This window comes from Penicillium antarcticum (assembly GCF_028974205.1).
Source record: "Penicillium antarcticum strain IBT 31339 chromosome Unknown utg000002l_segment0_segment0, whole genome shotgun sequence".
In the NCBI taxonomy this organism is placed as follows: Eukaryota; Fungi; Ascomycota; class Eurotiomycetes; order Eurotiales; family Aspergillaceae; genus Penicillium; species Penicillium antarcticum.
The window spans coordinates 176774-200568 of NW_026695300.1; the positions used below are offsets into that span (position 1 = coordinate 176774).

A 23795-nucleotide genomic window follows, 5' to 3' on the forward strand; every position below is an offset into this window, starting at 1 on the left:
TAGACCAGATGAACTTTGGCCTCGATTGTTTTCATAGGGAAAATCATAGATTGAATTCTTTCAAGGTATTATGTACTAGTTTACAAACAAACCCTAGCCTCGAGAGAGCATGGCCGAGGGCGCACTATAATCCTTAGACCGGTTTATAGCCATACGGAGCGCCCAATAGGTGCTCCTAACACCCTGCAGTTTAGTTTCTACGATAACGAACCGGTTTCAGATGTAACATTTGTGCTTGATCTCTTGGGTAGAAGATTGTCTGGGGAGGAAGGTCCCATAGCCGATGGCTCGAGGGTGCCTGATGCAAACATGGCTTTCGGTGAATCTGGAGTTAATAAATGAAAAAGCAAAGCCAGTATGTCATCAGGGGGCTAAGGAGGGTAGGAACTCCCGAAAGCGGTTTGTCATGTTGGATAGAAGATAGAGGGGGATGGAATATAGATTGCATTGGAAGTTGGAGGGGAGGGGAGGAGAAGAAGAGGGAGAGAAAGAGAGAACAGACATGCCACATGACAAAGCGACATTAGCGGATGAGCTTGATCTCAAATACAATAATCACCAACACGGCCATGGGATCTCTGGCCTCGTAAATTCTAGGGGAATATATAGCTATATCAGATATGAAAACAAGAAGCACCCTTGATTTTATGCCTCGCTCAATGAACCGTGATGAATCCTGCTATCATAGCAAGGAATTTCGCGCGATATTCACTTGCAGTTGTCGTGATTGTCATGGGACCTTGGCGACCAATGACATTGAATGTTTGCACCACACCTGATAGTGCCTGGGCTTGCAACTTGTGCCGAGCATAAAAGAAGTCGAGCACAGCTGCGCGATACTTCCAGCGTCCATCGGCGGATGACAGTCCTATCCTCCAAGGGCTCGCTCGTCCTCGAACAGTGGGCTCCGAGGAGGCAGGAATCCGCACTAAGAACAACGAGTAATCGACTGCATTGGCTTCCTCAAGAAATTTGGTATCGTCCTGGATTGACTCCCAGAATTTCTCGTAATCCGCCCGCCACAGGTGGAGTTTGTCGCTGAAGGTATCTGCCAGCTTGCTGAGGGTTTCTTCACTCACAAGGGCCTCCGGTAAAAGGTCACGTTCGGGAAAAAAGTAGTCAATCGGCTTTAAGTCGTAAGTCTCCCATCCTTCAGCCGCTGGGTCTTCATCTTTACCACAAAGGGCGTTCTCCATAATTATATGACGAGCTGGAGTAAAACCAAAGATGGTGCCAAGAGTAACATATGGTGCGATGATGTAGTCGGTAATCCAAACTAATAACGAATCTGGATGCTGGGACATATATTCAAAGTACGGCTGAAGGAGGTTCCCCTCGAAGAACGAATACTCGAAATGTCTCGGCAAGCTTTTCACAAGAAAATGCGCATCCAGGGTTGAGAAGAATGTCTAGATTTGGGGTTAGAGAAGATCAGTCACTAGATTGTAAATGTGGTTCCTTACAGAGCCCGAGTAACCCAAGTCACCCATCGTCTTCAGCGGTGGCTGACCTCTGGTTGTATGAAAGCTTCCCCTATATTCATCTTCGTTGAGCTCCCAGATATCTTGGCGCAGTTGATCAAAGAGGATCTTCTCATGGCGGACAAGCTTAATGCGGTACACAGAAAAGAAGGCTATCAATTTTCCAAGGGCAGACTTCTTAAAGCGGTCTGGGTCGCGAGTCAACGCAGACTGGATGGACTTGGATAATGATTTCTGACGGCGATTGCCCATTTTGAGTGTGGGCTATGACTTATGTTGAAATTGTTAACATGAGTAGAACTAAACAGGCGCATTTGGTAAAGATATCAAGAATACTGGTGACGTCAGGTGCCTAGATAACTGCGATTTGATTGGCCGTACGGGCACAACAGAATGACCTGACTTGTCGACGATGATTACTCGAATTATGGAAGCAAATGATATGAGAGTAGGGAGAGCATGGTCAGAGGCAGACAAATATATGATAAAAGCATGAACAGGATGAATAGCAAGGGAGCAGGACAGTAGACGTGCAGTGTGAAGGTTTGTTGGCCTCCCTCGGGTGTTTTCTGAGGACCCCAGGAGTCAAGAAACAATACAGAATATCAAACTAATCATTTCGGTCCATCTGGATTCTGCTAAATAAGTAAAGAGCTCTATATAGTTGTGTATACTTACGTGTGCGTATAGATAGTCGGTACACGTGACTCACCGCCGGCTTGACTCATCGGGCAAAAAAAAAAAAGAAAGGGCAAAAAAGATCAAGTTCCCCCTCCTTTATGGGTCATCTAAGCGGGGCTCGGCGATTCACAGCCTTTTTTTCTCGTTCACTCTCTTACCCAAGACCTCGATTTTTCGCAACATCGCGATCTTACACAATGGCATCCGCTGCCTCCCTCCCCGCCTCCGTGGCGGCTCTTACCCTCCAGTCCACAGACCAGAAGTCCAAGTTCGCCGGATGCTTCCCGACATTGAACCCCATGGACATCTACCGTGAGCACATTGCGGAGCAATTAGGAAATGCCACCGGCATTGACGCTGCCAAGATCTACGCTCGCCTTGCATGGACCAGTACTCTGGATAAGGGTGACCTTTCATTGCCCGTACGTGCTCGTCAAGCGCGCTGTCGCATGTCCATCGTGGACTAGAGCTAACAGTGTGTCCGATGAATATAGGCCGCTTCCCTCCAGATCAAACAAAACCCTCTCGAGCTCGCCAAGGAGCTCGCCTCAAAATTCCCCGAGTCCGATCTCATTCACCCGCCCTCTGTCACCGGTCCTCATGTGCAGTTCTTTTGCAAGCCCGAGCCTTTGGCCAAGACCGTTCTTGGTCGTGTCCTGTCCGAGAAGGCCGCATATGGTACAAACGGCAACCAGGGTCAGAAGGACCCGTCAGACCCCTCCAAGGGCCAGAAGAAGATCATCATCGAGTTCTCGTCGCCTAACATCGCCAAGCCCTTCCACGCCGGTCACCTGCGCAGCACCATCATTGGTGGTTTCCTTGCAAACCTCTACACTGTCATGGGATGGGATGTCATCAAGATGAACTACCTTGGTGACTGGGGTAAGCAGTACGGTCTGTTGGCCAACGGTTTCAAGTACTTCGGTAACGAGGAGGCTCTGACCAAGGACCCTATCAACCACCTTTTCGACGTCTACGTCAAGGTCAACGGTCTCGTTGCTGAGCACGACGGCCCCATTAAGGAGCTGAAGGAGCAGATCAAGTCCAGGAAGGAGAAGAGTGAGGACGTTACTGAACTGGAGGCACAGCTCGCCAAGCTCGTTGATGTCAGCGAGGATGAGAAGGCCCGTCGTTACTTCAAGAGCATGGAGGACGGTGACCCCGAGGCTCTCGCTCTCTGGCGCAAGTTCCGTGACCTCAGTATCGAGAAATACAAGCAGACCTACGCCCGCCTGAACATTGACTTCGACGTCTACTCCGGTGAGTCGCAGATCAAGGGTGAGAGCATGAGCGGAGCCTACAAGCTCATGGAGAAGGCTGGCGTTTCTGAGGAGTCTGAGGGTGCCGTCATTGTTGACTTCACCAAGCACGGTGCCAAGAAGCTCGGCAAGGCTATCATTGTTCGCAAGGACGGTACTCCTCTGTACCTGACCCGTGATATCGGTGCCATCACTGAGCGTGACGAGGAGTACCACTTTGATAAGATGATCTACGTTGTTGCTGCCCAGCAAGATCTGCATCTTGCTCAGCTCTTCAAGGTCACCGAGCTCATGGGCCACAAGGACCTTGCCTCTCGTTGCCAGCACATCAACTTTGGAATGGTCCGCGGAATGAGCACCCGTAAGGGAACAGTCAAGTTCCTTGATGACATCCTCAAGGATGTTGGCGAGAAGATGCACGAAGTCATGAGGAAGAACGAAACCAAGTACTCGCAGGTCGAGGACCCCGTGAAGACTGCCGATACTCTCGGAATCACCTCCGTCATGGTGCAAGACATGACTGGCAAGCGGTATGTGAAATTTCCTTCCATATTTTAATCATATAGTAGATCCAAATCATATACTAACTGCCTTCCAGTATCAACGGCTACGAGTTCAACTTGGATGCCATGACCTCTTTCGAGGGTGACACCGGCCCGTACCTCCAGTACGCCCACGCTCGTCTCTGCTCAATGGCCCGCAAGTCCGAGTTGGACATTGAAGACTTGGTCAACGCCAACTTCGACCTTTTGACCGAGACTCACGCTTCTGATCTCATCCGCCTTCTGGCCCAGTGGCCCGATGTTCTCCTCAACACCGCCAAGACTCTTGAGCCCATCACTGTTCTCAGCTACCTGTTCCGCATGACCCACATGCTCAGCTCTAGCTACGATGTGCTCAAGGTCATCGGCAGTGAGCCCGAGGTCAAGAAGGCTCGCATGGCCCTGTATGCTTCTGCTCGCCAAGTTCTCAACAACGGCATGCGGATTCTCGGCCTCAACCCCGTTGAGCGGTTCGTCTTTCCCTTCCTTGTTCTTGTTAAATCTCTTACTGACTCCCGCCAGCATGTAATTTCGTATCAACTTTATGGACGGTGTTTTATTTCAGTTTCTTTTAAGCTATACCTTTTAGTTGCATTGGGCGCCAAGAGCGGGGCAAATAAAAATGGCATTATGCTTCTTTCTTACAGGTTGTGCTCGTTTTTCCGTCATTGATTGCTTTTTCTAAACATGCGTAGTTTGCCAATGGTGTGAAAATGTGGAGCGAATCCCAGCCGCAGATACGTGTCGCTAGACGCCCTCGGACAAAGCCGTTGATAGTATGCATATTGTTGGGCTGATTGACTCAGGCCCTCCGGACTCAGCCATAGAATAAGCAGGGTTTGCTGAACCCCGAAGATCAAATGAACCCCGTACCAGCGATTCCTCTGGACTCAGCCATGGAATAAGCAGAGCAGAGCTTGATGGACCCCGAAGAGATCAAACGCCGTACCGTCGCATTCCAAACCGGGGACCAGGTCGTCTTAGGTAAGCTTGGCCCCCAAGCCCTTACTTCTCGGGGACCTCGGATCGGTCAACAATGCTATTGATGGTTATGCTCCACTAGACGAGAATATGTAATCACTGCATTGTTGCAGCTGAACCCCGATGGAATCGAAATATATAAATGCTAAACCCGACAACCTGGTGGGGTGGACTAGAACCGAATCGCCTCGTATCTTCCGTCAAATACCCTTTACCAGCACGCAACATGGCCGATCCTACACCGGATGAAGCCAGGATGATGGACCTGGAAAATAATGACAATGGAAAATTTCTAGTGAATCAGACCGTGCATGACTTCTCGTGGCGGGGTCTGACAGTAACGGTCAAGGATCGTGAGACGAAACAGTCTCGCGATTTGATCAATGATATCTCCGGTGATGTGCAGAAGGGTATGTATCCCGGTTCATGAACGGCATCCAGGTGTTGATTTTGACGCTTGATGTACAGGGGAGCTCGTTGCCCTGATGGGCCCGTCGGGCTGTGGCAAGACCACGCTGCTCAACGTGTTGGCTCGACGTGCCGCGACATCTGGGGCCAAGGTGCTCGGTGAAAGCTATGTCAACGGCTTGCGGGTCGACTCGAAGGCTTTCCAGCGTATGACTTCATATGTCGAGCAGGAAGATGCGTTGATCGGATCCTTGACCGTGCAGGAGACGTTGAAGTTCGCTGCGGATTTGTCACTCCCTAGGTATGTCATCCTGCACTCAGATCTCCCTGGTCTCAGTTCTCCATGGTACTGACTATGATGTCTCATATAGCTCGGTGTCGAAACGCCAACGCATGGATCGGATTCAGACACTTTTGGAAGCATTTGGTATACAGAACCAGGCGAAAACGCTAGTTGGCACACCGATCCGAAAGGGCATCAGTGGTGGCCAGAAGCGTCGAGTGAGTGTTGCTAGTCAGTTGATTACTTGTCCCAAGATTATGTTCTTGGATGAGCCGACTAGTGGACTGGATTCGACTGCGAGCTTTGAAGTGATGTCGTATGCAAAGGAACTGGCACGGACCAACAATGTAAGTAGTCGCTGGCTTCAGACATTGGATAGTGGAACTAACTAACCTTTTAGATCATCATCATTGCCAGTATCCATCAGCCCTCGACTTCAACGTTTCGGCTCTTCGATAAGCTGCTTCTCCTTTCGTCCGGGAGAACATGCTACTTCGGTCCGGTCCCTGTTGTGGAGGGTTACTTCAATGAAATCGGCCATCCAATCCCCACGAACACCAATCCAGCGGAGTTCTTGTTGGACATTGTCAGTGCAGACTTCAACAGCTCAAAGGAGTTGGCACAGGAGCGAGTTCAGGCCATCCAGGCTGCCTGGGCAGAGTCGGCAGCGAGCGAGGCAGTGAATAGGAAGGTTGCAGACCGAGCCCAGTCGGTGGAAAAGGATGGAGACAACGCACTGATTGATGACATGGCTCGACCTGGTCCACTGCCAATCACTTACGCTTTGCTTCATCGTTCGTTCATCAAGTCCTATCGCGATGTCGTTGCTTATGGAATTCGAATTGTGATGTATCTTGGTGAGTACAGCTGACCAACATTGACAGAGCACAAAGCTAATGCGACACAGGCTTGGCTATCATGATGGGTACTGTATGGCTTCGTCTCCACCCGTCGCAGGAGTATATTCAGCCGTTCATCAATGCCATTGTGAGTAGCACCATCAGGATTTGAAGGACACATACTAACCATGAACAGTTCTTCGGATCTGCATTCATGTCCTTCATGGCTGTGGCATACGTGCCAGCCTTCTTAGAAGACCGAGCAACTTTCGCAAAAGAGCGAGCCAATGGCCTGTACGGTGCAACGCCCTTTATGGTCTCGAACTTCATCATCGGCCTACCCTTCTTGTGTATGTCCCCTCCCGCCCTGCCACATGAAGTCCACTAATCAAAAGACAGTCATAATATCACTTCTATTCTCAATCATCTCATACTGGCTCTCCAACTTTCGCCCCACAGGTGACGCCTTCTTCAACTGGGTGATGTGGATATTCCTCGACCTCGTGGCAGCAGAGTCCCTCGTCGTCCTCGTGACAGCCATATTCCCAAACTTCGTGATTTCCTTGGCTCTAGTAGCGTTCGCCAACGGGCTATGGATGAGCGTCGGAGGGTTTTTGGTCACGCCGACGATTCTGAATCCGTTCTGGAAATATGTGTTCCACTACATCGATTATCAGGTAGGCCAGCCCATCATCAGAACTTTATTTCTTGTCAGACTGACTTTCAATCCCTAGGCATATGTTTTCCAAGGCATGATGGTGAATGAGTTTTCTAAGAGGAATTACTCTTGCGGTGATGGCTGTCAGTGTATGTATACCACTGATTTGGCAGATCAGTGTTTGATCCGGGGAGATGCGGTGCTGGAACAGTATGGGTATGCCACTGGTCGGAGGGGGAAATGGGTTGGGATTCTGATTGGCATCATTGCTGTCTATCGGCTGTTTGGATGGATTGCTCTGTATCTGCGCAGAAACTGAGGTGTCAGCTTAGAACCGGGAAGATCTCCCCGGTATAGATTTTGTAATAGTATTTAATTTGTGGGTATAGATTGGGATAGGAAAACAGCATTTGATCATTTCTCATGTATTCTTCGCATTTACTTTCTTGATGCACAATTGCAGCTGTCCATCGGGGACTTCATCCATGAAAGCCACCTACGCCCCGATCTAAGCCGCCATATAGTCAAATGCAGCGGAATACTTTGAAGGCTGTTGCATCTCAACAGCGTGTTTCATGTGTAGCCTCGGGAGCGATTGGCTCGCAAGATTATTGCCTTTGTATGACATCAGATGATCCTGATTCTCGATTGCGTGCCGGGGCAAATCTAGACAGACAACGCTCGAAAAGGATCAGAACGTACAAAAAAAACGGCTAGTATCGACTAGCCTGGCCCTCTTATGGGGCGATCTGAGTATGGATCTACAGACATGCAAGTCATGTACCCAGAACTTCTCTACCTCTTCGACGACCTCCCTTCCCGCTGCAACACTAAAAGCCCTAAAGCAGTATCTAGAACCTAAGTTGGCATAGTTCCAGCGGTACTCCCCCTCATCTTTCATTACCGCGGCAGTTATCAGCATTGTTGAACTAGCGGTGAAGGTCTTGACCTCGAGAAGCTGATGCCATCTTGCAGAACCACGAAGCAAGGGGGCTCCTTGACCTACTCTTCTCTTCCCGAGGGAGGAGACACAATCGATCAATAATGATTGTTCTTGTTGTCACGAGGAGCGTGATCCTTGATATGCGACCGAAGCTTATTAGCTGAAGGTGCTCTGCGATTCGAATTTAGATATGCTCCGGCACGCACGGCATGTCCCTGATACATCGGCCCCAATGCTAGGATCGCTTATAATCGACCCCGTCAAATGTGTCAAATGTACTGAAAAGTGTCCCAGAGCAAAGGGGTTTTAGTTCTGGAGCCGCATGGAGATCCCGAGATATACTTGGGGCGGAGCTCGTTTCCATTGGTTTTAAGCCTCACTCGTTTTGGCGTCATCTCCGACTTGCCAGCCATTCACCTGGTTTTACCCTGGGTAAATGGTATTTTGGGTGTCATCGGAATGGTCAAAATCACGGCATTACATTGTCACGTCTACATCTCTTCCACACGTGCGGGGAGGGTTAACAGAACCTTGGGATCAAACGACGCAAGGGATATGAAGGAATCCACCAAGATGGAAATGATTGACTGTCCGTGCTGCATGTCATCCCGAGCTAGCCAGATTTGTCCGCGCAAAAAAAAAAAAAAGTAAAGGCTCCGGCTATCTAGTAGCATGATCCATTCAGAAGTACTTGGATAGCTGTACCAGTACCAGTGACCAGGAGCGTAGGACTTTGGCCATAATGCACACACAGTCTCCCTTCTGTATGACTCACGAATGAGCGTGCAGGCGGAGAAAAGACAACATCCAAAGATAACCTGCCACATGGGCGACGGACCCGACAACAGCGAATGTCATGCAGTGCTCAGTCCCTCCCTCTCTTCCGTTCTGCCGTTTGACGTCTATGGGAGTGGAAATTACATCTTGACTCACACTCCACTCCAGTGGCAATTCTGGCAGGCTTCGCTACTTAGTGTACACTTAGCTGTACAGTGTGGGTTGCAGGGATCCATCCCCACCGACTTTGTGTGTACCGAATACATTGTCATTGTACATGTACAGAGTAGAGAGGTGAAAAAGACAAGATAAAAAAAGAAAAGAAAACATGACAGAAACAGAAACAGAAAACAGAGGGAAATAATAGAGTCTTGTATAGGGAGGCGATCATTGGGCCGACATTGGGCGTTGGTAGGGATATGATGAGAAAATAGGGAAGGAACGGAGACGCAGAACGGAAGATCACAAAGGGAAGGAACACAATATAAAGAACTAGCAAACCATGGAAACATTGATGAGAACCAGGGATCCTGGCGGGTCCCGAGGTTAAAAAGAAATAAAAGTAAACAGAAGTATATTTGGATACAGTAGTGTATATAGTGTGAGTGTCTACACGTAGTGTCTAGTAATAAATAAGAAATAAAGTCTTTGACTCCCCACTTTCTTTTTTTTTTTCAAGTTGGGCACCCGAGAGCCTCTTCGTGAAACCTCTCTCTTTTTGGCTTTGGACTATTCTTTTTTATTTTCTGCCGCTCTCTTCCCTCTCTCTCTTTCTCTGTCACCTCTCTGTCTTTCCTCTTTCTTCTCTTCCTCTCCCTTCTGTCCTCTCTCTACTGGTGTTATCACCCCTCACTTTTATCGCTGCCCATCGACTCCACTCTCCCCCACTGGGTTCTAAGACCGTCAGGCAGAGCATCCCAAAATTCTCAACCCAACCTCACTCCTGCAGCAGCTCCACCACTCATCGTCTGCCAGAGAGGTTCTTTTGTCTTTTTTTTCCTCTTTTCCTTTTTTTTTTCTCTTTCTTCTATGCCCCACGACCCAACGCTTGCCCGACCGGTTTGCCAACTGTTGCCTAACATCCCACCTCTTTCGATGGAGACATTGCGATCTGGAAAGTACTACGCTACCTCCGCTCGCTGACAGACTCCGTCGCCTGCCATCGCCCGCTGCGATCGGCAGGTCCGCTTACTTGGCTTGGGAGGAAGAAAGGAACTCCGTCAATCGGGGTTGAGGGGGAAAAAAAGACTGCATTCTGACTCATCGTCTTAAGTGGGCAGCAGTGGCTTGCTGTACGTTGAACATCAAGGGAGCCACACACGTCGTGGAAAACGGGACTAACCCTGTTTTCTTCTTTTTTTTTTTCTTAGGAAACCCGCAGCCCACATTATGGCCACTAAGGCCCGGCCGGCCTTCGTCGAAGATTATGACGAAGAATCCCATGCCACTCGACCTAACACTCGCATGACTGCCAATGCTACAGCCAACTCTGCTGCCAAAATAGCCAGGTCGGATCTATTCCCAGAGCCGCTGATCGACGGCGCAAGTGACTCAGGTTATTCTAGTCGCACCGCTGCCACTGCCAACAGCACCCAATCCGGCCCATCAGGCGGACAAAGTCCCCCTCTTAGGGAGTCCAAACGGGGCGACCTCACCAGGAAGTCGTCAACCCGCAGAGAACGCAAGGAGGAACGAGTCAGACCGACGCGCGACGAGACAATGGTTGGTGCCTATTCGGGCGCCCATCATGCTCACGTGCCAAGGTCGTCGTCCAAGTCTCGTCGACGTGAAGCCTCTCATGCCCACTATTATAACGACCCCTACTACGACCCTCCTCAGACCCATTATCAGTCCGATCGCCGTCCCGTCGAAGCCCCCTTCTATATACCTCAGCGTCCCCCAGTTCCAGAATACCCACAACAGAGTGCCCGATATCCTGCCGGTGTCATTGAGAACATTCACGTCAATCACCCGAGTCGACCTAGTCGCTCGCACACCTACCACACCTACCATTCCAACGGTCGACCCATGAGTTTCCACGGGATGCCACCGGCAATGGGGTCGGGAATGGCATCACCAATCTACAGTCAGGCGCCCATCCACGCCTATGACTACCATGGAGGCCCTCCGCCATCTGGCTCGGCCTACATGCACAACCAATACTCCTCCTCTCCATACGGAGGTTCCTTCTACGCTCCATCAGAGTATGCTCCTCCATCGGAATACCGAGAGCGATCTGAGTCCCGGCCCCGGGAGTCCCGCCCGCGTCGATCCTCGTCGATCTATGGACACCCACCTCCAGTGGACTCAGGCGCCTACTCACCATGGTACGACGACGAGCCCATGGAGCGTCCTTTGGAGCGTTATACCTCACGAGAGGCCTATGGCCGTGCCGCAGCAGCGCACAGACAAGACCCGGACGAGGACTTCTACCGCATGCCACCACCACCACCCCCTCCAATGCCCAACCCAAAGGCCAAGGCTCCCCCACAGATTCATCAGGCGAGGCGACCTGAGGCACGCAAGTCCCAAACCACCACTGCGGTGCCTTCGCAGCGTCGTCCGTCCAGAGGTATGGACCGGGGCATAGACCGAAGCCTGGACAGATTTGACATGGGAGATCTTGAAGCGGAGCTGCCTGTGGTGTCGGATCGGTCTCATCGTCGGATATCAAGGGAGGCTGCCCTGCCAGAGAGAGCGAACAGCTTACGGAGCAGCCACAGACGATCTACGTCCTACCAGGATGATCGACGTGGGGCCCAGGTGGCGGTGGCAAGCTCTAGGCGGCGGCAGCCAACCTACTACTACAACGATGAGCCACCCAGCAACGCGAGTGACAACCTAGAAGATCGTGAGCGTGAAATCGAGAATTACCAAGCAGCACGGTCCGGCCGAAACTCGACTGCCAGCGTGCCTCTCTCCGCAGAGGCCATACTCCCTAAGGCAACCACCAATCGCCACGGGAGTGAGAGTGGCAGTCAGAAAAGCCGGTCCAACAGCAGCCGTGGCAGCGGCACTGGCTCAAAGACAGAAGAAGACAAGAACATGACCCTCATGGTGAATGGAGTCAAGATGGAATTTAACCAAGAAACGATTGCAGGGCAATCCATCAACATTCGTGCTGGAGAGGCCCGCAACGCCTTGCGATTGAACATCGCTGGTGGGCCTCGATCCAAGCAGTACTTGACTGGATCTAACTCTGACTATACGGGCGGTTCCAGCCGCCGGGACCCGGACGAGTCGATGCGACGAAATCGAGGAGAGGCCCGTTCGGAGCGTGCACTTCGCCGCTCTAGCCAGTCTACCTACGGCAGTACTCGCTATCACTAATCTGGGTTTCACTTGGTGGATTTATTCAAATTTTTTCTCACGTTTCTCTTTTGGTTGGATCTCCTTGTTAGGATTTTGTTTTGTATGTGCCTGCATAGCCATTGGTTGAGTGGGCTGGCCTGTTTCGTTTGTCAAAAGTTCCATCGCTTTGCATATGTTTGCGTTTCTTCGGGTTTGGGTGCTGCGGTTGGACAAAAAAAATCAAAGGGTAATTACCTACAGCGAGGCTGCCAGGTAACAGGCTGGACTCCTCGAACGGTCCAGAGCTGCCAGGCGGTCTCGTCAAACTGGGAGGACTTGTATGTGATTTCATTTACAGCTGCTGTCTATTTTTGTGTGTCTTTGGGCAAAACGTTGGGCACGAACGACTTGATGATGTGTCTCCGGTATGGCGATATGATTGTACGATTCTGATGACCTGCGATGACAAGTCTGATGTGCTTCACTTCCTGATGTCTCCTTTTTGTCAGCGTTCGTTTATAGCCTTTCTTCTTATTGGGTTTGTGTCTTTCTCCTTACTTTGTTCGCGACTCCAAGTCGCGGAGAGAGATTATACCCATATCTGTTTACTTGTCATGTCTCAACACCAGGTCATCTTTTTCTTTGGCCATATCTACGTTCTATTTCGTGTTTTTTGATTGTATCTGGCTGTGCTTGACTGGGCCTCGTAGTTTTATTTGGGACTTTGTTTCTATTGATTCGGTTTATTGCAATTTTGCGTTGGCTTTCTCTTTAGCATTGTCTTTGATCTTACATTGCCTTTGAATTGGTTTTGATACCCCGCTTGCTGTCTGGGTGCGATCTCAGGATTCGATCAGGGATGGCTTTTTACAGAGGCTTGTTTCGAGCGGGTGGCCCTCTGTGATTTGAGATTTGAGATTTGAGATTTGAGATTTGAGATAAATGATACATAATCTCCATAATAAAGTGAAATAAAGTGAATCAATATGATCGACGCTTTATAGATCGAGCGGGCCCGTGTGGGGTGACGTAAGCGAGTTGCCCGTGACAACGCGTCAAGTAAACACAATCCCCAGCCACCTCCAACCTCCTCAATTACGTCCAGTTTCAGGTTGCGCTGGAATACATCTGGTTTGGTATTTTCCCATCTTTGCATCTTCAAGATTTCACTGACACCCGAGTAGACATTCTGCACTTGGCCCATATTCCACATTCCACATTCCAGTGTCAGGGATCGTTATCTAGATCTGGTGCTGATCACTTGCTTCAATGTAAGCTCGTAATTCCCTTGCCAGGATTTAATGCATACTGACCGCTATCCAGAGAGTCTCGTCTTGAGCCACGCGCTCTCGACTACTCTGATTTCCCACCATGGCTCCAGTTCCAGAGAAACGGGAATTCTCCGGCATTCCTGCTGTGGGAGCTGCCGACCTCTACATTCGAGACGGCAGCAATGAGGACACCATCGACACCTCACCCTCTCTCAATATCATGACTCATCCCCTCGCTGCTCGTGCCGACTCGACAACAACCCAAGCTCCAATCCGTGGAGCGGGCACTGTTGACCCACACAGCATCAAGATGCAAGGTCTGATGGCTTTGTTCGCTATCATCGGCGCACTATTCGTCCTAGGCGCAATTTGGTTCTTCTTCTGGGCCAAAAACGGTGGATTTGTGTGGCGAAAGGGCGATTGGGATGACTACAAGTCCACTGTGCTTCGACGGAAAGGACCCGACGGAAAGACACTCAGTAATGCAACAAAGAGTACCAAGCTCGGCGGTGGAAGTATTGTTGGCAAGGGTTACACTGACGACGGATACTCTTTCACCAATGAAACCTACACCGACACAGCGACAACAGTTACCGAAGAGAAACCCCGACGTAAGCGTTTTAGAGAAACCGCAAAGGAGAAGCTTCTTCGCCGCAACAAGCACGAACAGTGGGAGGGTGCCGAGGACGCTGATGTGCGCGCATACCGTGAAGAAAAGCCCGCTCGCATTGGTGGCATGAACCGTGAGGCCGACGGAACCTACAACGGCAGCGACTATGACACTTCCGCGCCGCCAACATCCTACCAACAGAGTGAAATGAGCCAAGCCCATGACTTTGCTTACGACCAGCCCCGCCGTCAACGCCGCGATCCCTCCGGATTCTCATTCACACAGGGCAGCGAGGATGTCATCAGCCATACGACTGAAGAGCGTCGTGTCCGGGAACCATCTGCCCGCCGTCACAATCGCCGTCGTGACCGTCACAGTCAGGCTGGACCACCCCCCGCTCCTTCATCTCGCACCAGCAGCCCGCGAAAGCATGACCGCCGCTCCCAACCTCACCCCCCAGGCCATTTCACCGAGCCTCTGGATTTCTCATCTGCAGGCTCTCGCTCTGAATACCAGTATTCCAATGTCGACACCGAGGACTCTGGTACAAAGAGTTACAAGCACCCCATTCCCGGGTTAACAAAGGGCTACCGTCGTGACGGCCGCAGTCGTCGCCGTGACAGTCTGAGTGACAGCGAAGGCGAGACTCAGTACTCATGAGCTCTTGCATGATTGATTTCTTTTTCTGTACGCAATACCCGTGATAACGGGCTCTGATTAAGATATGAACCTCGGATGGACTTTATGGATTATGGGAATAGCGTCTTCTTTTTTTCAAGGCAATTGTATTGCTCATCTATTAACGGATTGGAATGGACATGTATGGGAAATTGTTTGGGTCATGTACATAATGAACTAGGTTACGATGAGAATGGATTACTTCTCAGCGCATGGTCTTTCTACATTACCCTTTTGGATACCCCAGCACGACAACTAAAGTGTACTGTAGAAATGTCTACAGCTCTCAAAATAGTTCGTGTAGCATTTTGAGCTGGCTAGCTCTCTTATATGAAGATTGGATTTTCAAACTCCGAAGTCTCCCGGCTGTGTAGAACGCCGCTGTAGCTTTTGAAAACGCTCTTAGAGGCTGTATTCCTGCTGTTCTGACTTATCTTCTGGTCTGTGGTATTTGTTTCCGAGAATAAAGTACGAAGCTGTTGCGGTCTCCAGATCATCCATTGTCTCGTTTGGTAATGGCGAAATCGCGTTGCACGTTTTCAGTACTGATAAGGCACAGCTTGTTCCGAATGACAACACGCAGATCGCATCCTCAACACGTCTATGACGAAGCATGGGCCTCATATCCGGGCTGAAAAGCGCCTGGCAGAAAAATTCTGATGTGCGCTGAGGATGTCCGCCACCAGTTTTGCCACATTGGTATTAGTAGGTATTGGTGCTTGCGCAGGGGAGTGCAATGAGATGTTTGCTCATCTAGCTTGGCAGAAGTCCGAATAAAGAAGGAGACCATTGATGAGGGATTCGAGTTTCCATCCTATTTGTCGCTGTCCTGTAATGCATAAGCTTCCGCGCTCTGGGTTTCAATCGTGCGGTTGGTTGCCTTGGAATGAAGAGTGAGGCAAACATTGAGGCAATACGTACTCACTCAGCCACCGACATGCTCTCGCCTCATTGTCACTGAGCATTTACAATCATGTGGTGGTTGCATCTGCGAGTGAGCGCTTGACAACAACTCAACTTCGCTTCATTTCATAGGCGCTATGCATATACCTCTATGGCCTATTTGGAGAATCCATGCGCTAGTTAGTTGGACTGAGCCGCATGACAAGAGTTTTTGATACTAGTATTCAGTCCTGATATGAGCCGCTGAAAGCCTGGAAAAGGCCCTTTGTTTGCCCTAGACACCTGATTTTCCGTTCATCTAGAACGAGCATTCTGTACTTTGAGTAGACTGCTCGGGCCAGAGTCTGAGATGATTTTGCCAGCAACACATCACAAAGCAAATTCCAAAACGAAAGCGAAAAAGACCGTACTATACGATGTTTTTGTCCACCAGAGAGGTTCATTCCGTTGTTCTCTATCCGTGACATGTCACCGGTGACGAATGACTGGAAGTCTGGAATCAAGCCGCAGGTTTCTAGCACTGTATTGTACCATTCGATGTCTAAGCCAACATTATGTTCTATAATCGCTTCACAGATGGTGGCGAGGGATAAGGTAAATGAGAAAATAGTGGGTATACTTGCAGCAGGATCACTCTGGAACAAAATGCACCAAAGCAATCCCGAATGAATTCCAACAAAGGCCCCTTGGCAGCACCTATGGTAGGATAATAATCTGTGCATCACATGCCCACCAAAGCAAGAATCAGCCAGTCTGAATCTCTGGTGTAGGACAGCTAGTGTGTTATCTGAGCGCTGATGGTAACGGATGCGTTGAAGTAAACAAAGCAGTAAGATCAGTGACAGTGTGATTGATCCAGAGACACTGTCCCGCCACAGGAAAAGTCATGTTTGTTAGGTCGAAAGCGATGAAACCTACTGTGGCCCAATGCTTGCGTCTTGTGAGGGGCGAGATGGCAGGAGACTATTTCCTGCACAGTCAGTAAACATGATCACCGCGCTAGTGAAGATCTCCTACCTCAGCGTGATAGATTGACAATGTAACAATTGTCACATAATCGCTTTACCATGGAGACATGAGTCTGATATTGACACAGAGAACCAAACGCTGCAATAGTACTGTTCTGCTAGCGTCAGATGAGATCACACAGTGGCCAGTCATCGCCATATTGTGCCTCATGTCCCGCAGGGAGCTGCGCTTTGTCCCTTTACTGGTTTTCTTTTCGTTTGAATATCACTTTGAAACCTGAGTCCTCTTAGATCTCTTAGGCTTAGGATATCTTGGTGGTCTCATTAAGACTAGCAAACATTAAATCCCAATAATTCGATGAAGAAGTACCCCTAATTGCCAAGCAATATCCTACAAATATGTATGGAACGTAAGAGGTGCATATCCATCTGTGGTTCGCGTGTTTGATTTCATAGCTGCTTGCAGATAGTATAGAATATCAATAAGGGTATGGCTTGATCTGATTCATATATTTGAAAGTGGGTGGAAAGGAAAGCGCTCTACTATACCTCAATCAGGCCACAATTGAAGCCTTATGGATAAAGTGGATACTCCGCCTGAGGCATTCTTGCTTATATCATCTTTCTTACTTTGATTCCCCTCACCGCCCGCTGTTTTCACCGCCCGACAAAATTTCCCAAAAAGTTTCGATCTCCTCAAGATTCAAGAAAATAATGCAAAGCACAACCAAGATGAAGCGCAAGCTGGATGCTAACGATATTCCCTCCCCGGAGGCCACCGGGGCTGACAGCAAAGACCTTGACTTTGAAGCCCTCAATCTCGATCCTCGACTGCGCCAGGCTCTGATCAAAGAAAAGTTCACCAAGCCCACTCTTGTACAGTCCAAGGCTATTCCCCTTGCGCTGGAAGGAAAGGATATTCTCGGTAGGTTTAGCAACATGCTTTCATGTGTACAAATGCTGATTGAAGAAGCTCGCGCCAAAACCGGCTCTGGTAAAACTGCCGCCTATGTCCTTCCGATCCTGCAGGCCATTCTCCAGCAGAAGACTGTTCGTCTATCTTTCCCCAGTGATTGGCGCTACTACTTGCTGATATAATTCAACAGGCCGTCCCCTCGTTGAAAGCCACAACTGCTCTGATCCTCGTTCCAACCCGCGAACTTGCAGAACAGGTCCAAAAAGTGATTATGAGTTTCGCCGCATTCTGTGGCAAGGATATCCGTTCAGTCAACTTGACACAAAAGGTGTCCGACGAAGTGCAGCGTTCTCTGCTAGCCGATTTCCCCGATATCGTTGTGTCGACACCGACTCGAGTTGACAGCAATGTCAACAACTCCGCCTTGGCACTTGATAAAATCACCCATCTTGTTATTGACGAGGCAGACTTGGTTCTCTCATACGGCTACGATGAGGAAATTAATGCGCTCTCGAAGGCCATTCCTCGCGGCGCACAGACATTCCTGATGAGTGCTACTCTCACTTCCGAGGTTGACACATTGAAGGACCTGTACTGTCGGAACCCGGTTATCCTCAAGCTTGAGGAGAAGGAGGAGAAGGGTGCTGGTGTTAGTCAATTCGTCGTCAAGTAGGTTCTTCTGATCAGCTATCATTTTACCAGGTACTAATTGGTCTTGAACAGGTGCGCCGAAGACGAGAAATTCCTTCTGACCTACGTTATCTTCAAGTTGCAGCTGATCAAGGGCAAGGTCATCATTTTCGTCCAAGATGTGGATCGTTGCTACCGCGTGAAGCTTTTCCTCGAACAATTTGGCCTGAAGAGCTGTGTCCTCAACTCAGAATTGCCCATCAACTCACGGATTCATGTCGTTGAAGAGTTCAACAAGGGTGTCTACGATATTATCGTGGCTGCCGACGAACAAGAAGTTTTCGGAACAACCAAGTCAAAGAAGCGCGAAGTTAAGGAGACAGAAGAACAAGAGGATGCAAAGGAAGAAATGGGAGACAGCGACGACGAAGAGGCTACCGAAGATAAGAGCGAAAAGAAGGGTCAGACCCAGAAGCGCCGCAAGATGACCGGCAAAGAAAAGGACTACAGCATTGCGCGCGGTGTCGACTTCCAGAACGTTGCCTGCGTCCTCAACTTCGACCTCCCCACCAGCTCCAAATCATACACACACCGCATCGGACGTACCGGCCGCGCTGGAAAAGCGGGCATGGCCCTCTCCTTCGTGGTGCCAGCCGAGCAACATGGCAAGCACCGCCCAACCTCAATCCCAAGCACAAAGCACGACGAAACCATGCTGGCAAAGATCATCAAGCGGCAAACAAAGCTCGGTCATGAAGTCAAGCCCTACCACTTCGAGATGACACAAGTCGACGCCTTCCGCTACCGTATGACCGACGCCTTGCGCGCCGTGACCCGTCTGGCCGTGCAAGAAGCACGAGGTCGTGAGATCCGCCAGGAACTGATCAAGAGCGAGAAGCTGAAGCGCCACTTCGAAGATAACCCCGACGAACTACGCCAGCTGCGCCACGACGGCGAGCTGCGTGCTGCGCGTGTCCAGGCCCATCTGAAGCATGTTCCTGACTACCTGATGCCTGCCAAGGGTCGCAAGGGAATCTCCAAGGAGAATGCTGGGTATGTTGGATTCTCGTCTACCAAGCAAAATCGCATTCGTAAGGCGAGAGATCGCAACCGTGCTCGTGGAAAGGGTAAGGCTGGTGGAAAGGTTGATCCTCTCAAGACGTTTAACAGGCGCAAGTAGTTTGGATCTTCGATCTTATGAGGTGATACCATTTGTACAGTCAGACATGAATCGGGATAGTTTCAATGTGGATTTTTGTCTTAATGCCTATATGCAGTATATTTCTATCTTCACCCTTTATTTCGTGCTTCGTGTTGCGATTGCGACAGTATAAAGCTGGTCATCGCCGCTTAGAGCTGACTAGGCGCATGCACAAAGTAAAGATAGTTATTGGTATTGACTTTGGAATTCTAGATGCAATTCATGTGGTCACAAAGCGATAGAGTTTGATCATACCAGTAGATACAATGTGGTATGAGAGAACATATCTAGCCCCCGTAATTCGTAAATTACTCAAAGAACAACCGAAATTTCCCGTCCAAGTAATGTCTTCACCGTCTCTGAATCAACATCCTCTAGCCCAAAAGAAACCTGAGGCCATTTCCCACGACCCTCCTTTCTGATCTGCCGCACATGCGTGCGCACCTCCAATGAAGTCTGAACAGAATCCCTGTAAAGCTTGAGCTCATTCTCACGACGAAAATTGACAAGTCGCTCCTCATGTCGTGAAGCAGAATCATAATCATCAGCGTCATCAGGCGGGCTAATAGACATAGCTAGTGACTGCGGCTCCAGAGATTCCGAATCATCACTCAGATCAGGTACCCAGCCAGGGCCCACATTGATCCATTCCACATCCCTCCACGACCCATTCCACTCTGGCCCTGAGGCCCCGAGTGGATACGGGTGGCCGTCTGGGTCTTTGCCGACCCATTTCAAAGCTGGTAACCATTCGGCGCAGCCTTCGAGGTCGAGCCATTTTAGGCAGTAGGTAGACCGTGAGAGTTGACGGAGGATGGTGGCTGCTTCAGCCCAGTTATTTTCCATGGCGGCATAGTTGTCTGTGCCGCTGTAACTGAAAGTCAAGGAGTGATGTAATGGGTGGCGTATGCGGGCAGTGGCAGCGCCCGGGGTGCGAGTTGGAGTGGGCCAGTGAGCGAGTGAGAGGTGAGTGAGAGTTGAAAGACGATTGAGGAGATTTAGAAGTGAGTTCCAGCTTGCGGAAGCAGGTTGTGGATGAGCAAGTGACAAGTAGCGGAGACTGGTGAAACGAAGACCCTGGGTCATACTTTTGGGAACAGACGAGGTTGAAACTGAATCTGGGGAAATAAGCTCTCTTTTATCTTGATCGATCTCTTCATCCCATGAACCTGGAACCACTCCTTCTCGCTCCAGATTCGGCTTGGTTGAGGTAAACAGCTCGCTAGTCAGTTGCTTGAATGTCATCCAGTGTCCTAGCGCATTTCCCAGGTCCAAGCGTGAGATAGCAGCATCACTGGCAAGAATAGTACTCGCATTTGAATCATCTCCATGCTCATCGTCTTGGAAATAGTCATCCTCGGTGAGAAGAAGCGGCTTTAGACCTTTCATGCGTCCTTTCAACTGCAGGCCTCTGCCATATACAGCGACATAGCTCAGCAGCAATGTCTTGATACGACCAGGAAGCTGAGAAAGAAATGGGCCGTCATACTCCAAATGCCAAAGCCAGTTCAAGGCCATAGACTTGAGCACCATGTGCAGCAGATCCCTCTGGTCCGGGAACGCGACCCCGGGCAACCGCTTTAGCCGGTGAACCACTCGCTTAGAATCACCCGCCATGTCAGCAAATCGGTGCTGGTCTATCCCATTTGAGCCGTCCGTATTGCCGGCAAGCCAGCTCTCAGGCGGCGGAGGTCCGGCGGTCCGTCGCGGGCGAGTACCGATAGCAGTGCGCTGGGCACCAGGGCGAGGTCGCGGAGGTGGGGTTTCCGGAAGCTCAAGAAGGTTCCTGAGCGATGGGTGGACCGAACGAGGTGAAACTAAGGAGCGTTGAGAGGGACGTGGCCGGGGTCCGCCATCTTCAGATGAATTTCGTGTCTGTGTCAGCCGCAGATGGCTGATCAGATCATTGACTGACTCTGCAGCCACAGACGCCCCGGGCTTGTCATGGCGAGACGAAGAACCAAGACTATGGTGGGCAGGACTAGCTGGCTTGGTATGGAACCGCTGGTGCTTTTTGGGCATGAGAGGTTGCGGAGGTGAAGTGAAGTTCAGGCTCCCCGCTCCACTTATCGCTTATCGCCCCCAAGTAAATAAAGCTAAGCTGATCGCTGTATTTCTATACATATTTTACACGGTTTATACAATGGCTCAGATATCTCGAACCCAGGAATCGTCCTTCATGTGGCCCTCACGCTTGGGGCCCTCCTCCAACCACGTGTCGACCAGGCCTTCCTTGGGGTCCTCGTCGGAGAATCCACGAGACCGGCGAACATCCAAGACGAGGTTTCGCACCTTCAAGGTGACCTCTTTGCGCAGCTCAACTGCTTCTTTGTTGTTCAACAACTCCTCGCTCAAGACACCCACTGGCAAGTCGCGGGACTCAGGATTGCTCTTTTCAATTTTGGCTTTTAACTTGTCCCAACGCGATCTCATATCTCCGAAGACTTCATTGATGTCCACCTTGGATCCGAAAGTAACACTGACCCGCTTTCCAGGTCGAGGCAAGAATCGTGGGAACTCTCGGCTCTCGTGCATGACATCGTCGAAGCCCTCAATCCACATCGGAACCACGTCCGGACATTCCTTGGGCTCTAGAATAAGGCGTGCAATACCCCACTTGAAATAGCGCATTGTCTTTCTTGGTGACTGGTGAATCTTGCCCTCGGGGAAAATGTGTACCCACGAGTGGGAGTTGCAAGAATAAGCGGAAGGTGCCGAGTGCGCATCCTGGCCATCAGTGGTGTACGCAATCGAGAGATCAGAAAAGGGATCAACGCAGACATTGTCCCTGCTCCAATGTTGGCGTTCGGGGACAGCGCGGTGGTGGTCAAGAGGGAATGGACCCTTGGATAACAATCGAACGGCCTCGGTGATGGCAGGTTGTCCTAGCCCACCGAATGGAGAGTGGGCGAGACGATGGGTAGGCAAGACCTTGCCCATAGTGAAGAATAGCGAGAGTGGTCTATGTTTGTTTCTGGTCAGCAAAGCCATTGATGACCGAAACGGGCCGATAATACCTGGTCTGGTAGCAAATATCGTAGCTTCCAAATGACCACCGCTTGTTCCAGAATCGCATAGGCAATATGCCCCAAATCAATGGATCATCCATTCTGGTATCCCGGCGCAAAGTCAGCCATCTTCGAAGTCTGTGTATAGATTGTCTCGAGGGGAGTTGCATGAACGTACACGCTAACATGATTTGAGACTAAAATCAAAATAGCTTCATTAGCATTGCACTAAACATCTTCTGAGTCCCGTTAGGCTGTCTCTGACGTACCTGTAATCAATCCTCTAGACCGTTCCGACATTTCACGTCGTGAGTCCAACAACTCTGTGAAAGCTTCCTTTCCATGACACTCTGCATTACAGAGGACAGATAAAAATCCACGACAGAGACCCGCTACTCCCCACATTGTTGTGTTGGAGAAAGCCCTCCAAGGGAGGGACGGGGAATCTGCTGTTGCGCTGGAGTCCATGGTGGATGTTAGGTGCTATAAACCATCCATAGACAATTCAACTTCCTTCAAGCCACCGACAACTTGGGGGAGAGGCGTCTCCACGAACAGAAGAATCGCTTGCGTCGAGAGAGAAAAGAAAATGTTGTCGCGTCCCTGGAAATCCACTGTCGGGATCACATGATTTTGGTTGGGGAAGTTCAGAGCAAATCAGCGGTCCAGCATTACAATACTTCTATAAATGAAGCGGTATTTATGGACTAAGGCAATTCAATTGCCCAATGTAATCAAAACCACCCCTAATCATCCTCATTTGCTTTGCTCAGCCCTCAAAACACACTCTCCGTCATGTATACATCGGGCGCACGGACCAATTGCAGTCCCGACTCAGCGCACGATTTTCTCCCGGCATCTCAACACCAACAAACCACTATGTTCAAGTCAACCCAGGCATTATTCGGCGGTCTTCTCTGGTGCGTGTGATATGCATGAACCCTGAAAGTGGCCCCAAGCTAACAATTTTCCCCGAGTACAGGAAGACCCCGTGGCGTCTCTCCTCGCCCCAGAAGGCCCGGCAGCGCAAGCGCCTGCGCTCCGTGGACCGGGTCGTCGACACCGTCAGCGCCGCACTTTCGCGCAACGGACAGAGCTCCAAGGCTGTGGAGCGATGGTACGCGGAGATGCCGCGCGAAGAGGAGATGCTGCCAAAGGACAAGTACACTCTGTTCGATAAGAAGGAGAAGAGCTACCGGAAGAGCATTCACAGTATGTTTCTCGCCCTATACTCGATGGCAATGACAATCGGACGTTGTCATTGTGTGGTTTTATCAGATGAGCTGACAGTTCTCCTTTTCTCCAGAGCTGCCCAAGTGGACTCGTGTCAGCCAACGTGTGAACCCTCCTGGTTTCTAAGGGATTATTTGCTCCTCGCACATGTACTATACAATACATCCGACGCTCGATCTTGAACGGGACTCGGAGCGAAAACAACATATGGACTACCGGAGTTTTGGCTTTTGT

At 50.2% G+C, this 23795-nt stretch overlaps 9 protein-coding genes across 9 annotated transcripts; 6 read left to right on the top strand and 3 right to left on the bottom strand.

Moving 5' to 3' along the window:
* Positions 1-656: 656 nt before the first annotated feature.
* On the bottom strand, positions 657-1733 carry N7508_001065 (phosphatidylinositol phosphate kinase family protein; the record flags this gene model as incomplete). Its single annotated transcript, XM_058459131.1, has 2 exons — positions 657-1409; positions 1464-1733. 2 exons carry the CDS (start codon positions 1731-1733, stop codon positions 657-659), a joined length of 1023 nt encoding a protein of 340 aa, XP_058322663.1.
* Positions 1734-2260: 527 nt separating this feature from the next.
* Positions 2261-4488, top strand: N7508_001066 (arginine--tRNA ligase; the record flags this gene model as incomplete). The annotated part of the gene is made up of 3 exons (XM_058459132.1): positions 2261-2584; positions 2657-3951; positions 4020-4488. Coding segments are annotated over 3 exons (2088 nt in total), but the record flags the coding sequence as incomplete, so codon positions are not given.
* A 682-nt stretch (positions 4489-5170) lies between these two features.
* N7508_001067 (putative ABC transporter) lies at positions 5171-7451 on the top strand (the record flags this gene model as incomplete). Its single annotated transcript, XM_058459133.1, has 8 exons — positions 5171-5354; positions 5413-5653; positions 5724-5982; positions 6036-6492; positions 6543-6622; positions 6671-6824; positions 6874-7151; positions 7209-7451. 8 exons carry the CDS (start codon positions 5171-5173, stop codon positions 7449-7451), a joined length of 1896 nt encoding a protein of 631 aa, XP_058322665.1.
* A 2790-nt stretch (positions 7452-10241) lies between these two features.
* N7508_001068 (uncharacterized protein) lies at positions 10242-12182 on the top strand (the record flags this gene model as incomplete). The annotated part of the gene is made up of 1 exon (XM_058459134.1): positions 10242-12182. The coding sequence occupies one exon, from the start codon at positions 10242-10244 to the stop codon at positions 12180-12182; it is 1941 nt and encodes a 646-aa protein (XP_058322666.1).
* Positions 12183-13514: 1332 nt separating this feature from the next.
* Positions 13515-14684, top strand: N7508_001069 (uncharacterized protein; the record flags this gene model as incomplete). Its single annotated transcript, XM_058459135.1, has 1 exon — positions 13515-14684. One exon carries the CDS (start codon positions 13515-13517, stop codon positions 14682-14684), a length of 1170 nt encoding a protein of 389 aa, XP_058322667.1.
* Positions 14685-17287: 2603 nt separating this feature from the next.
* On the top strand, positions 17288-19299 carry dbp9 (ATP-dependent DNA/RNA helicase; the record flags this gene model as incomplete). The annotated part of the gene is made up of 3 exons (XM_058459136.1): positions 17288-17623; positions 17680-18158; positions 18213-19299. The coding sequence occupies 3 exons, from the start codon at positions 17288-17290 to the stop codon at positions 19297-19299; spliced, it is 1902 nt and encodes a 633-aa protein (XP_058322668.1).
* Positions 19300-19632: 333 nt separating this feature from the next.
* N7508_001071 (uncharacterized protein) lies at positions 19633-21342 on the bottom strand (the record flags this gene model as incomplete). The annotated part of the gene is made up of 1 exon (XM_058459137.1): positions 19633-21342. The coding sequence occupies one exon, from the start codon at positions 21340-21342 to the stop codon at positions 19633-19635; it is 1710 nt and encodes a 569-aa protein (XP_058322669.1).
* Positions 21343-21468: 126 nt separating this feature from the next.
* On the bottom strand, positions 21469-22796 carry N7508_001072 (tafazzin; the record flags this gene model as incomplete). The annotated part of the gene is made up of 3 exons (XM_058459138.1): positions 21469-22282; positions 22338-22509; positions 22598-22796. 3 exons carry the CDS (start codon positions 22794-22796, stop codon positions 21469-21471), a joined length of 1185 nt encoding a protein of 394 aa, XP_058322670.1.
* A 411-nt stretch (positions 22797-23207) lies between these two features.
* On the top strand, positions 23208-23687 carry N7508_001073 (mitochondrial 54S ribosomal protein mL60; the record flags this gene model as incomplete). The annotated part of the gene is made up of 3 exons (XM_058459139.1): positions 23208-23248; positions 23311-23540; positions 23635-23687. The coding sequence occupies 3 exons, from the start codon at positions 23208-23210 to the stop codon at positions 23685-23687; spliced, it is 324 nt and encodes a 107-aa protein (XP_058322671.1).
* Positions 23688-23795: the final 108 nt, after the last annotated feature.